The following is a 15,057-nucleotide window of genomic DNA, read 5'->3' as shown; positions in this document are numbered from 1 at the left end:
TTTGTTGTTGTTGAGTAATCAGAGACATTTTCAGCTCAATCCTTTAGATGTGGATAAGCTGCTTCTGTACCCTAATGCTTAATGAGACAACCCTCCATACCAGACCTCACTGCTTCCACAGGAAGCAGGACCACAGCCGTTAGAAAAGAATCATAGAATGCCTTGAGTTAGGAGGGACCCCAAGGATCATCAAGTTCCAATTCCCCTGCCACAAGCAGGGCCACCAACCTCTCCTTTTAAATACTGGAAGGCAAACAGGGCTGTTGTTCAAGCGGCAAGAAGAAATAAAATTGGATCAAACTTGGACTAACAACAGGAACTGAAGCAAAAACTACAAAAATAAAACTCAGAAAAGTAACAACCTTCCGAAGTGTCACTTAGACAACAATGCTTTTGTATTCTCTCTTGTGTTCTCTTCCCAGGGTCAAGTGTTTACCGCTATTCGGCATCTCAGTTCTTTGTCTGTCTACATTTCGTTGCACCCAATCATACAAGTGTCAAGTCCTATCACAGTAATGAAAAGTTCAGTGAAGAAGCTGGGGTGGGTCAGAAAAGCCAGCCCCGCATCTAACACATCTTCCACATAATCAAGAGACTTGGCAGTAGGAAGCTGCAATCCAACTAAAATCTTACAGTACATTTTGCTCTTGGGCTACATGCACTTAAGAAAGGTCATGACCAGAATAATAAGGACATAGAGTACAAACTTGAGAAAAGGGGCTCAGATACCATAGTGCTGGTGCAGCATAAACTCTGTTCTTCAGATGTCCTTACTTACCCAAAGGCAAGACCACTACCCTCTTATTTCAACTGCTTTCAAATGCCATAGGTTGGGCTGAATATTCATGTTCAGAATCAGTCCAAAGGCAAATAACTTTTGGAAAGTCTGCATATTATCAGTCTGAGTTGTTTGCCCCTTAGATAAACTGCTGTTAGATTTGGATAAGCTATGTCTGAGCTGTACCAAACAGATCCTGGCAGTGTTCCACCCCACTTTTCAACACAGGTAATCATATTCCCACTGAACGGAAAAATGAATAGGATGTGCTGTTTAAAAAGGACGTAGAGAAATGAATTTGAAATACGCACACTGATCCAACATTGTTTCGCTGGTGTAAATCAACAGAAAACACACAGAGCCAATAGGTTTCATTTTCCACCTGTTAACAGAGGCTTCCAATTCCATTTCCAATAAATGAACCATGCTGCAAACTGCTGTGAAATGAGAATCCACTGCTGTATTTATCCAAAAACAGAAGAGATCTACTGCCAGATGCATGACTACAAATTGTTGAAGATGCTCTTCCTTAAACCCAACCATGACTCCTGAAAGAGTTGTTAGCAAAGACATGACTACTTTTCACTGCCAAACAGCCTTGGCAAATGAGCAAATAAGCACAAAGCCCATTTGTCCATACAGAAAAAGAGAGAAACCCATTCACTGTCTGAGATTCACAAGTACAACATATTAGCTTGAGAAGCTCTAAATCATGCAAACTTTTTTTTTTTTTTTACTCTTTGTATGGATCTGAAAATTGAAACTGGAATAAAAAGTAACTTCACCAGAGGTCAGTCAAGCAGCAGTAAGAATGCACAAGGTGGCAGGTTAAAGCATCTCACAGTTACAAGAGTGTAAGCATAAAATTCAGAGAGGGCCCTCAGGGATCCCAATGTAAGACGTGAAGATGTAATTAAAAACCATAAATCCATCACAAGAAAAATATGTAAACTTTAATGTATTAACTCGTATTTTTCTTCCCCAAACACATTTGGGTTACTCTATGCTCCTCTGGAGCCTACAAATAAAAAATTTACAGTACCAGAAGAAATATTTCTTAATACGCAATTATCAATAATAAATGATTTTTATTTTATTCTTACAGGTAATTGCTTAAAGAAGTTCTCTTAGCAGACTGCTAAGACTCTGTGTATTATAAGTTACTTCAACTGTATCTCCTCTTCACAAAACCCACAAAAGGACAATATCTTACAGTGCTTCCACGCCTCTCAATCATCCACACAAAATTACCCCTGTGAGAGCTGGCTGGAGGAACGTCAAACATATGCTCTTTTCTTTGCAACAAAATCTGCAGCAGAAGACAGCAGAATGCCTCACTTCTGCATTCAGTTACGCAAGCTACACTAACACATGAACACTTTAATAGGGGATTCTGAGTTTAGCTTTATATTTAATTAGAAGCTACAGGCAGAATAGTTACAGTTATAAATCCTGGCCCACGTTTCACCCACAGCATAGTTTTTAAGACAGCTTACAAAAGCTCTGCAATGCCCTTAGTTCATGTTAAAGCTAAGAAGCTTCCAAAGGTGGTACTTGAGACAAGCCAGCCCTCCCATCTACACACCTACTGGAGAAAGGAGCACTGATGTCGCCCTGAAGTGACTGTCAAACACACCTGTGCCTCACCTCATCCTTCAAAGGCCATTATGGATCCCTACTACAGTTCTTATACATTTTGTAGCTTTTCATCACTAGTGACTGCTTCATAAGGACTAGATGGTCCAGGCCAGACAGGCACAGGAACATCTCTCTTCCTCACAGTGCCCCCAGCAATAGGACATACACCTGGAGATTACAGGATCACACAGGGATCTACATCACACACACTCAGCTTTGTTTCTTCTCTGATTCACAAAGCTAGGTCCCTGCAACACACATATATATGTGCTCAGCACAAAACGGATCCATTATCACAACACAGCCAACACTTCTCAAATAACACCTCAGTGCGCTAAACATCCCTTTTTATAATATTCAATACTCTTTACTAAATCCAGGCCAAAACACCAACACAACTCTGCCGCTCTTACAGCACAACAAGAGCACAGCATTGAAAGAGATTGGCATTCTCTTCACATTTGTTCTAAGAATACTCTGCATACAGAAATCAACATCCCCCTCACCCTGGCTGCCAGGGATTAGCTTACTCAACTATTTACCTACCGTTGTTTTGGTCATTTGGATGCCAGGAGCTCTGGCATCACTGGTAAAGCTTTATCTGCTGGATAGATTTGGCCTGTGTTCAACTTTTGCTGACTATTTATTGCAGCTGAAAATCATTTACTTTCACAAAACAGGCCATGAGGGGATGTGCCCAGTCTGGGCCAGTGCCGGACTGTCCAGTCCTCTCAGCAGTCTTAGCTTCTGGAGCTACTTCCACACTAGCACCTACCAAGGACTCCACAAAGCACATTTATAAGGTTTGGCTCTTAGCCACTCTTCCTCCTGGGAAGCGTGCCATTGTTTGCTGTAGCCTGGCTGCAGCTGGGCAGTGGATACAAGCAGTTGCTTTTACACCACACACTCCAGACTGTTTGGTATTAAAGAGAGGGTCTGTTGTAACACCAACATGTTCCATCCAGAGGCATTCAAAGAGAACCCAAATGCTACTGAGGGAAGACCCGAATGCTTTGAGCAGAAGAGCCCAGTCCTCCTACAGCTGACCAAAAAGCAGTAAAGGAATTGAAACAAGGATGGCCAAATTTCCCGATCATACGAGCAACTCATACGTTTTCATATTCCAGACAGCTGTTAAGACAGTTAAGACTTGTGGCCTTTCGGTATTTAAAGGGAGCTTGTAAACAAGACAGAAACCAACTTCTCACATGGTTTGACAGTGATAGGACAAGGTATAAGGGCTTTAAACTAAAGGAGAGAGATTACATTTTAGGATTAAACTCTTTAGTCAGAGGGCAGTGAGGCCCTGGCACTGCTATCCAGGGAGCTGACGGTGCCCCATCCCCAGAGGTGCCCAAAGCCAGGTTGCATGGGGCCCAGGGCAGCCTGAGCTGGTGAGGGGCAACCAGCCCACAGCATGGAGCTGGAAATGGGCAGACTTTAAGGTCCCTTCCAACCCAACTATTCCATGATTCTACAATCCCAGAGTTCCAGGAGCCAGTGTGCAGCCTGTGGGTGATAACAGCTGCCAGTGACTGCTATAGGATGAGAACAGGATACATACCACTAGTCCAGCATGGTGCCACTGACCTGAGCCACCCCTGCAGGCTGACCTCCTCCAAACACCAAGCAGCACTGCATGATGGACTATAGGCACAGCCATCACCTCTCAGTTGCTCAGCAGTCAAGACAGGAAAAGCAGCAGGCAAACCATGAAAAAAAACTTTTACCAAATAAAACTGCATACAAGCTGTAGGAAACTGCTGTACTCTGAAAATGACAGCAATGCTAAAAGGAATAAATACATGCTACCACAAACAATAAGGTAGGAACAACACAAGGCAATAAAGAGAGTACAGTGCCAGTCTGAGTACATCTAACTTCCCAAATGACTTAAAGTACAAAGCCAAATGCTGCCCATTTGCAGTGTAATCAGCACTATCAATCTACACACACTGACAGCAACACAAACCACACTGTAACAAGTTGTGTGTTGTGGTAAAGCAGAAAACGCATTTAAACATAATCTTTTGAAAGCTGTGAAAAGTTGGACTAATACTTCACCGTGGCTGTTAGTGCTGAAAGCCAGTCAATGCCAAGCCTAGCCAGAGGTATCACATTTCGGAGCTGTACAGAATACTTCCCATCCTATTCACCCAGCAGTGCAAAACCCCTCAGCAACAGCCAGGGAAGATTTGCTAAGAGCTAAATGAAAATTGATCATTTTCCCATAGCTGCCCAGCATTTCAATCAATGCTGCACAGGTATTGACATATGGTAATGCTGGCCCAACCCCAGCAGAAGCTGAGAGCAGTCTGCCAAATTCCAGGAATGCTGATCAAAGACTGATCTTAAGGCCTGACTCAGAAAGAAGGTTAATTGTGTGCACCTAAGCCTTTTTTTTTTGTGTGTGTGTGTGTGTGTGTGTGATCAAGTGCTGAGATTCCGCTGATTCACCCTACATTTAAGTGATGCATACAACAGTCAGACTGGTAGTGATGAAACAAACTTGCAACAATAGCATTACGCTGCCTAAAATAGGTGGGTTTATTTATACCAGCTAAACATTCTTTCTCCAGCATGAAAATGAACATCTGCCAGTTACACCCTCAAAGTTCACTCGGCTTCAAAGCAAAGCGGTCAGTGCAAAGAACTATACAGCAGAAGCTTGCATTCACTTAAACTTATCCTACAAGAATACATTGCTTCTGCAAAGAAACATTAGCCCCACCCTTGGCTTGGGATAATCATTTGAAGCCTTGCTCTTGGATTTCTGTACAAACTTATCTTTTTTTTTTCCATTTCAAACCAAAACATTTCAATTGAAAGCTAATAAGTAACACACTTCAGCATGAAATTTCAACAGCGAAAGAGGGACTGAAGCCACTGAAGAGTTCCTGACTTACTGCAGGGGCACACCCCATTTCCTCAAGGCAGCATTCTGGCATCATTGCAGGGATCACAGCACAGCCTGCAGATAAGCCCCTTTTAGATGCCATTGGTACTGCTTTAATCCACACTCTTGGAGCTGATCTGATACCTGCTACTTAAGCAGGCTCCACTTTGCCTGGACTTCCTCTGCAGCACTTTCCACAGCCTCACCACTCCTCTCCAGGAGAGCTAGCAATTTTCTTCACAGATTATCTGATGTCTCTGGCTTTATTTGCTGCTTTTGCTGTTGCACAGACCCCTGTCTCAAATCCCCCTGGGAAAGACAACCAATCTGAAAGTTGGTTGTCAAATTTGGTTCACAGTTGTGTCACAGAATGCACTGGTTTCTGTGTTCCTATGTTATTATGTATTTCTCCTTGTTAGGTTATTGTGGGAGCAGCCAGCCCAACTAAGAACAGTAGGCAATGATGCTCAGTGCCATACGAGCCAACAGACAGGGTCCTCACTACAATTACCAGAAATGGACAAAAAAAATGGAAGAAATTTAGCTCTGCTGGGCAAAGGAGAGGTTAAGCACATGAATATTAGGCAGCTTGTCCAAATTCACACAAAGGCAGCAACAGGTTTAGGGGTTAAACTCATAACTTGCATCCCTACCCAGTGTCTGAACAACTCCTCCAATGGCAAAGGCAGCAGCAGGAGACTCAATTCCCATAAAAGTAAGGTCCAGGTTATCTCCCATCAGATACCCATTTGAAATACTACACAGAACTAGTAGACACTTGTAAAAGAAGCCAACCTATTCCTGATCAAGTGCATGGCCAATAACACAGACAGAACTCTTGCCTTCATGAAGGTGCTTTCCATTAGTGATATACTAGAAGTGTAAATACAAAACAGTTATTCCAGTGCTGCAGGTCTGAGGTCAGAGGTGAATTCAGACAAATCAAGTTTCATAGATTTCCAGTAAGTAAATACATAAATACATACATAAAAAGAAGATATGATACTCTTGATTTTACAGCAGCTGCCACGTTCACTGTGAATAATATCCAAACAGATGTAGTTTGTGAAAGCAATCCAACTTTGACAAAGGTAACAATATCATCACAGAAAAGTCTTCCAGAGGACAAACATGCAATTTCATATAGATTTTCCTCCTCTACACAGAGTAGAGCAAAGCCTCCACTCATCATAACGAGATGTTCCTCAGCCAGATGAAAGCCCCGCTGGTTCTTCCTTACATCAGCATCTTCACGGTGGAAATAGGATTTGGACCCACAAAGTGAAAGCCAACAGACTGGTTGAGCTTGGAAGGAAACTCTAGATCCAACCAGTCCAACCTCTGTTCAGGGAGGAACACCTAGAGGAGGTTGCCCTGGACCACATCCAGACAGTTCTTCATCACCTCTAGGGAGAGAGACTCAGCTGTGAGGTACCCAGGCGGCAGGAAACCTAAGCAGCAACATATACTTAGTAGACAATTCTGCTGTTGAGAAAGCCAAATCCCCTGTTGGCTCCAGCTGTTCCCTGGCACTGTCAGGCCCAGAGGAGCAGCCGCTATCAGCTGCTGTTGGCCATGGGAGAGGAGGATGACTGCTGCCTCCTGTAACCTCCCTGCAAACAAGCCAGAGGCTGGGATCACTGTAGGTGGAAACTCTTGGCAAAAACAATAAAGCAGCAACTACATATTTCAACAGGTTCAAAGTAACCTCAGATGTTAGCAGCAGATGCTCTTTTCCACCCCCTGGGATTTTGAAATGGTTTATGCGTTTCCTCCCTTTCCCCTAATAGGGCACGGTGCTGAAGGCATTAGCCGCAGCAATACTAATTACCCCCAGCTAGCTGGAGACCGCAGCACCTCCAGCTAATTGCGCAACCCCTGCTCCCCCTCTGCAGATCCCCCAGCGAGGTCTGTGGCCTCAGGCATCCCGACTGTAGCATAATCCTACTCACCTGTATTTTAAAAGGGCTTGAAAATCCTAAATGTCTAGAATAAACCCATTACAGTTAGTTTCCACAGCCTATCGTACAGCGTGGAGATTGCTGCACAGACTGAAACAAGTGAATGGCTCGTGTCAACATATCTGACACTGTGTTGTCACTAAGCCTGTTATTAGACTGCACTGTACCTGCAATCGGCATCTGAGCTCATAGCCCCAAGCACTCTGCAGCCGAGTCCCTGCAAGAGCCTCTCTTACAAAATTTAATATTAAAAGTGCATCTCAAAAAATACCCTGTAGTTTCATATTTATTAACTGAGACTTTTCCACTTATGTATTTTTGAAATGTTAAATACAGAACATTTCAAGGTGCACTCAGTGCTTGTAAATACCCCTGAAAACTCAATTACTCTGCAGAGGTATAAGACACAGTTCTGCTGTTCAGCATCCCTTATCCACATCAACCTGCGTCCTATGGAAAGAAAAACAGCCCTCTGGTTAGGGAGGACACCGAGATTGGCCAAGACTCAGGTCTTTCAGCCTTCCCCTACAGCTTTGGAACCTGTCAAATGATCTGAAGTTGAGGTGAGAGACTCACAGCAAGTGCCCACAACTCCCAGGCAACACAAAGAAGCACCTGGGATGAGTACAGAAGCACAAGGAAGAGCCAAGGAGATGACCGATGCACTCGTCCAACCAAACCATCCTTCCTGAGCTCTGCTGCTGGTGGAAATACATGGGGTTATTTAGCATGAATGAGAAACCCACAGGGAAGTACATGCTGTTCCCAAAACTTTGTTCTTTGTTTCCTGTTTGAGTGATGCCATCAGCATCACACAGGTGTACCCATGGATGTGGGAAGCAGCAGGTGTGGTGGGAGGCAGCCCAGCAGCACGGCTGCATGCCTGAAGCCTCCTGGGACTCCCCTTCAAGAGAGCAGGTTCCTCCAGCTCAACCCAAGTAATACAAACACCAAGGGATGGAACACCTCTCCTTTAAGAGCAGGCTAAGAGAGCTGGGGCTGTTTACCCTGGAGAAGAGAAGGCTCCAGGGAGAGCTGAGAGTGTTTCAGTATCTAAAGGGGGTCTGTAAAAAGGAAGGAGACGGACTCTTTAGCAGGGTCTGTTGTGACAGAACAAGGAGAAATGGTTTAAAACCAGAAAAGGAGGGGAGTTAGACTGGATGTAAGGAAGAAATGTTTTACAATAAGGGTGGTGAGGCACTGGCACAGGTTGCCCAGAGAGGTGGTGGATGCCCTGTCCCAGGAGACAGCCAAGGTTAGTCTGAATGGGACTCTGAGCATCTGATAGAGCTGTGGGTGTCCCTGCTCACTGCAGGAAGTTGGACTGGATGGTCTTTAAGAGTCTCCTCCAACTCAAATCATTCTATGTATTATTCTATGAACACAGAAAATGCTGAGGGCATGGTGAGCCAGAATCAAATGATTCATGGCTCATTAGCAGCCGAGGGCATGAGATGTCCTGGTCACCAGCACAACAGAGCAGGACTGGTAAAACACCTCTTTGTATCCAGCCATGGCATACCGGGTTGGCTAGGTATACAGGGAACACAGGGCTCTATGTATTAGGAAAAGTACTTTCCATCCCAAGGGCACACACCGTTCCTTCACCTCCCAAACACTCCTGGAGCACTTCAGTGGTGTGCTCCATATAGCACGCAGTGAAGGTAATGCAACAGGGATCTCAACAGGGAAAAACAGCAGCTCCCAGAAAGTAGAACAGTGAGAACTCAGCTGAACTCGTGATAATGCAAAGCTCATGCCTTCCCATCCCATACTGCCCGCACTGCACAGCACAAAATGCATGGGCTGGGGGCAGATGAAACAGGGTCATCCTCGGGCTGGGAGGGACACAGTCCTCTGCTAACTGCCTCCAAGGAAAACTTCTCGTCATGGCCTCCTCTTAGCCCCGATGACAAACTCCTATTTCGGTAGAACTGGGTACGGTTGTTACTCAGCTCATTGCACACCTCACACCGTCCCTGCCTGTCCCTTCCCTGGGGGGCACACCTCGTTCCCACACACACCTCTCTGGATGGGCAGCTCGTTCTAGTTTACCGAGCAGGGATGTCACACGAATTAATTAATTAGCACTTGGTGAAGTACTGAGAAGATGATTTTAGGTGCTAAGTATTATTATTACTAATTTAATCCACAGCTCCATTCAGTCCTCAGCCTCTCTTGTGAAACTGCCAACAATGATGCCAATTAGCGGTAATTGTCGGGGTGGCTTTCGAGGCTCCTTGCCAGCCAGGCAGCGACCACCAACCCACCTCCCCAGGCTGCCAACAGCAGCAGCTTCCAGGAACATCTGGACCTCGGGAGCCCATTACAGCTCCCCAGGGACACGGCCTGCAAGGCACATGCAAAACTTTTAATTAAGGATAACATGAGGCACCTATTTCTTTCTTTTCTTTTTTTTCTCCTCCACTTGTTCAGTGCACGACCCAGCAGCTGATGCTGCAACACCCAAATGCCAATCTGTGATACTTTCTGCGATTGAACTTTGCTTTTTTTTTTTTTTCTCCCCCATACTCCTCATCCTTGCTGATTCTGATTCGTTCACAGCCTCACTGTGGCAGCAAGCCGTAAAGACAGCAGCAGCAAAAAGAGGGGAATTGGCAGCGTGGGGTGCAATAAATCTAGTATTCAGAAGAACTGCAAAGGAGTTGTAATATAAGCAAAGAGGTCTATCTCTATATCGTTTGTCAACAGAGATTTGGAGAACTTGAAAAAGCCCCAAACAACGAACAGCATTCTGTAATCAATGCACATCATCTGAGCACCGAAACTTTACATTATTTATATATTTTAAATAAGTCTAATTGAAAGGACAGCAACACACAAACGATGAATCATCACCCTCCTGAGCAATTAGATCTGTTATCCCCACAGACTGCAAACAGAACCTTGGTTTTTTATTCTAATGTGAATTCAATCCCCTGTCAGCTGCCCCACGCAGAAGAATACAACTGCTCCCTTTCATCAGCACAGATATCAACAGCAGGAAACTGGCCCTTCTTTCATCTCCCAGGCTCCCACCCACCTTTCCAAAGGGCTTTAAACCAGGTGTGGAAATCTTTCTCAACCTGTGCTGAAAGATCCCTTCACTGCGACAGCAAGGGACAGGGCTGTGAGAGCAGTGTGCTCCCAGCAGCAGCCTCCTGCATTCGCTCTCCTGGGAGCTGCTTCTTCCTCTGACAGTGCATTAGGAGAAACTCTTTGGACCTTTAATGTACAGGCAAGAAACTCAGGAAGAGGAGCTGCATTTTCAGATGTCTTGTTATATAATTAAACAAGAAAGAAAGAAGGGGGGGGAATGCAAGCTGCCTTTCTGGCACAAACATTACAGTGCACTCAGCCTGCCAGCTTATTGCATCAGATTCTCACTGCATGGCCAACAAGCTGCAGCTGAGCACCCAAACTCTGCTGGGTATCTCCTGCTATCTGCTGGGCAGAAGGTAGTGAGTGGGGTTGCTTGCTGCATCTTCCTACCTGAGGAGCAGCTCACTGCCTGACTGAGGGGCCTGTGAGCTGTCAGTTAAGGCTGGAGGTCTCATGCACACTGGAAAACTTAGTTTTAAAGGACCCCAAGTATCAGTATGCTGCTCATCCAGTACCCCCCAGGTACCCGTGACTCCGTGACTAAGCCTGTCAAGGTTCCAGCACTGTGATGATGACTCTGTTATTACTTTCCTAGACACGCTGCAGAAAAGCAGGATTCACTCATTCATTCACCCGTCATCGAGTGCTTATAAAGGACCGGAGGGAAAGGACCACACAGACACAGCCCTTTGCTCCCCACACACCTGGCCAGCTCCTTCCCCACACCGCTCATCCCATCAGGGATGGGTCCCACCACAGCAATGGGAATTGGGTTGCGTGCACACTTCTCCAGCCCTATCACATGGATCTCACAATGGGAATTAAACCATCCATAAAACAAAAGGTCTGACAATCCTGACCCGAGACCTTTACGCTGCAGAAGAGGAGCTCGTATTGACCCAATGGGTCAGCACAGGGACTCCTGTTGATTTCAAAGTGTTTTGGGCCAGGCCTGAGAATGCAAACCTCACTGACACTGCTCCACAATGCACTTCCAAACAAAACTATATTTAGATTCAATGGGAATGCTGTAGATCATACAGGAAATCTTTGAATGAAAATGAAGGTCAATAGGGTTTGGCTTCCTCTTCAGACCCTCCCCTCCAACCCCCCCCCCCCAAGCCCCCCTATTCTTATAGCCATCCAGATAAGCATTGTTTAGAAAACAATACCTCTCTGCCAAACGTTATCAAAAAACCATGACAGGTTTTTGGTGCCCTGAAACAGAACCTCGGGGTCTTCTACTGCATTTTGCACTATCACTGAACTCCAAAGGTCTCCCCAGGTCCCAAGGCTCAGCACGAAGGTTTTTCCACCTGTATCACCTTATGAAAGCTTTGTTTCACACAGTTACTTAAGGAAGAGAGACACCAGAAGCAGTGGTAAAGACTTCTTGTAGACAGAAACACAGAAGGAGGAACGGTACACATCTGGCCACCTCTGGAGCGTTCATGCACTTTATCCACTCACTGCCAGAGTCACCACGAGCCGCAGACTCGAGAGAAACCACCCTGAATGACTCCAGGACCTCAGGAAACCGAGGGAAACCTGAGGAACACCGGGCAGCGAGAGCCCCGCAAAGCTCCTCTCCGGCTTCCTCCCGACCACCACCACGGGGGGGAACGCGTGTGGGGACATACGGGGGTGTCAGCGGCGTTTCACGTCCTCCTAGGAGGAGGAGCCGAGCTGAACCCCCTGCAGTCTCAGTGCGCTTCCACAAACGGGACAGTACAGGGGAAGCCTGGATCCGCCGCTCCCCGTGCCCGGACGGCGTTCGCTGTGCCGCCCCGCTGCCCCCGTCAAAGTCACTTCTTATTTCAGTTTCTTTATCCCAGCAGCCGACGGCGTTACCCGCGCAGAGAACACGCAGCGGCACTTCCCGATAAACCAACGCCTGCAAACCCTGAAACTTTTGCAGCACCCTCCCGCTTCGCAAAACGCCGGGGGTGCCATATCCGCGGGGCACACACCTGCACGCCCCGGGACCGAGTTTGCCTCCTCCCTTCTCTCCCCTCCCGGAGCCGGCAGCCCTCACTTACCGGCGGGGCGTTGGGCGGGCAGCCGCCTGCAGCCAACCTGGCCGCCTGTTTCCTCAGCTCGGCCAGCTGCGCCTGGCAGCTCCGGCACCAGCCCCCGGCCGCCGCCCGCTCCAGCGGCCGCGCTTCGCTCCCGACGACGGCGGACCCCGCTCCTTCGGGCGGCGGGCGGCGGGCGCAGCGCTCCTCCTCGGGGACGGCGGAGGAGGCGGCGGACGGAGATTTTTTCCGAGGGGAGAGCTCCCGCCCCGCGCTCCCCTCCGCCACCTGCGGAGAGAGCAAAGAGAGCTTCAGCGCCGAGCATCGCGGAAAGCTCGGCACCACTCCCACCCACCTCAGCCACCCGCCCCGCGGGGGGGAAAATAAATAAATAAATAAATACGCGGCAAAATGAAATAAATAAATAAAGTTATCAAACAAAAAACCCACGAGCGGGTAGCAGCGCTCCCGCAACTCACCCCCTCAGCCCGGGGTTCCAGCCCCGGCCCCTTCCTCCCGGTCACCGCGCTCATGTTGGAGGATGGGGACGCGGCCCCGCTCCGCTACTGCGGGCGGCGAGGTGCCCGGCGGTGCGAGGAGCCCATGGTGGGCAGAGGGAGAGGCGGGGGTCGGTGCTAAGTGATGCTGCCTCCCATGCTGCGGACGGAGCGAAGTTTGGGTCGGGAGAGGAAGGCGGAGTGAGCTCCCCACGGCGGCACGGAGAAGGAGCCGGAGCACGGGAGCACGTCGGAAAAAAGCTGCAGAAGTGCTCTCCGGGCAGGGGAGGAGGGGCCGGGCGGGGTGGGGTAAGCGGGGCGGGCTGGGGTTGGGTTTGGAAGGTGAGGGGATGCTGTTTTCATAGCGGCCCTACGGGACCGTCCCAAACCGCTGTGCTCGGGGTTTTGTGCAGACAGCCCCGAGCTCCGCAGGAGCGGGGCGAAAGGGACGGGGTGCCGCGTGGCTGCCGCATCGGTGAACCCCGCGGGCATCGGGGGGGCTGGGAAGGTCCCAGCGCAACTCTGCAGGTGCCGGGGTTGCCCCCGCTTCTACCGCATCCGCCCTCTCCGGGCCGGCTCCGCAGCCGCTCGATGGGGGCGCCGCGATGTTGCTACACGCGACTGTTGACCCGACAGATGGGGAAATTAACGCTCGCAGTTAATTGTCTACTTGGCTGCCGCTCCGGCTCGTGTATTTAGCACTTTTTTTTTTTTTTTTTTTTTTTAAGTTTTTCTCCCCCAGAGAGGGCCACAGGCGCCGCTGTCTCCCACTCCTCCCGCTCTCCCTCAGCACGGTGCGATGCTGCCCGCGGAGCGCGGGGGGAAAGCCGGGACGGGCGGGCGCTGTGCGGGGCTCAGTCCCTCCCCGGCTCTGCCGTCGCTGTGGCTATGGCGCCACCTTCCGGCCGCGATGCGGTACCGCACTGCCGAGCTCCGCTCCCTGTTCGACCCCCGGCTACGCGCAGTGGGACCGGAGCACAGCATTGCGCTGCGGGGAGCAGCGCCCAGCGCGGGGAGTTGGGAGGAAAATGCACAGGGCTACGCGTTAACTTTCCCCTCCCCGAGAGACATCCTCTACTCCTTTCCATCAGACGCCTTCTTCACCGCTTAAACTTTCCTGACCACGTGTTTGAAGAGCCCCCTTCTAAAAAATACAAATGGGTGCCTGTCCCCTGGGGGCTGGGGCGGTCGTGTTCGCCTCCTACACAGCTTTACGATACCCGCGCACCGTTGCCCGGAGCCGTAACAAAGTTTCGGGTATTTCGCGTGCCCGAGTACCTCCCGCACAACGCTCCATCGGAGACGTTCTCGGGTTGGACGGGGGCGGTGCCCCCGCGCTTCTCCGCGCCGCTCCGCGGAGCCGCCCGCACTGTTCGTGGTGCTGAAAGCCCGCAGAGCCGCCAAACTTCGCTCCGCTGGAAGTTTGCCGTCGACCCAACTCCCCCCTTCCACCCCCCGTTCCGTCCCGGGCCGGGCGAGGTGCCCTTACCTTGGCTTTGCGCCTCAGGAGGTGGCTGGTGAAGCCGAAGATGATGTCCGAGTCCAAGCACAGAGCGCCGATCTCCAGCAGCCCGGGGCTTCTCCTCGGCGCGGTTGACGCGTCGGGAGATTTGGGAAAAGCCATAGTTTGAGGGTGGGAGATATCCGGCTCCTGGGGAGGAGGCGATGTGTTTGGATGCAGAAAGAGAGTGGGGGGTTGGGAGGGGGAAGGAGAAAAAATAGCAAAAAAAAAAAAAAAAAAAAAAAAAGAAAGAAAAAAAAAAGAAAAAAGAAGAAAAGAAGAAAGAAAGAAAAGAAAAGAAAAAATAGCCAACACCCCTCACCCTTTAAAAAAAAGAGAAAAAAAAAAAAGATAAACACGCGGCTGCGTTACTCCTTCATCCGAGAGGATGCGCGCCGCCGGGCTGAGAGAGCGCAGCCGGGCACCTCCCTGCCTCTCCCCGCCGCTTTTCCCCCGCTGTACAACCCTCCTCCCCCCCGGCGCACCTTTGCCTGACGAGCGCGGAGCTGCGCCCCGCTCAGCGGCCCGCCGGCACCGCGCTGGGTGCGCGGGGCGGGCAGCGAGCCGCTCCGTCGCCGGCCGCCATCAGCTCCCCGCGCCCGCTGGCCCCGAGCCCGCGCCGAGAGCCGCCTGCCGGCCCCGTCCGTGCTGGGGGGGAAGCGGGGGGGG

The 15,057-nt window shown here is 49.4% G+C and overlaps 2 protein-coding genes across 2 annotated transcripts in view; both read right to left on the bottom strand.

Moving 5' to 3' along the window:
• Positions 1 to 12,552, bottom strand: part of KIF26A (kinesin family member 26A) — a gene marked incomplete at its 5' end in the record, with an annotated part of 96,995 nt that extends 84,443 nt beyond the window's left edge. The window contains one exon of the mRNA XM_042869554.1: positions 12,415 to 12,552. Coding sequence (XP_042725488.1) covers positions 12,415 to 12,552 — 138 coding nt within the window. The remainder of the gene's footprint in view (positions 1 to 12,414) is intronic.
• A 1,536-nt stretch (positions 12,553 to 14,088) lies between these two features.
• The window catches only part of ASPG (asparaginase), a 72,294-nt gene continuing 71,325 nt past the window's right edge, over positions 14,089 to 15,057 (bottom strand). Inside the window, exon 10 of the mRNA XM_042869541.1 lies at positions 14,089 to 14,538. Coding sequence (XP_042725475.1) covers positions 14,089 to 14,538 — 450 coding nt within the window. The remainder of the gene's footprint in view (positions 14,539 to 15,057) is intronic.

This window comes from Lagopus leucura, unplaced genomic scaffold, assembly GCF_019238085.1.
Source record: "Lagopus leucura isolate 7727_CA_CO unplaced genomic scaffold, USGS_WTPT01 Super-Scaffold_1, whole genome shotgun sequence".
In the NCBI taxonomy this organism is placed as follows: domain Eukaryota; kingdom Metazoa; phylum Chordata; class Aves; order Galliformes; family Phasianidae; genus Lagopus; species Lagopus leucura.
The sequence above is the reverse complement of the archived record's forward strand: the minus strand, read 5'-3'. Positions and strand labels throughout refer to the sequence as shown.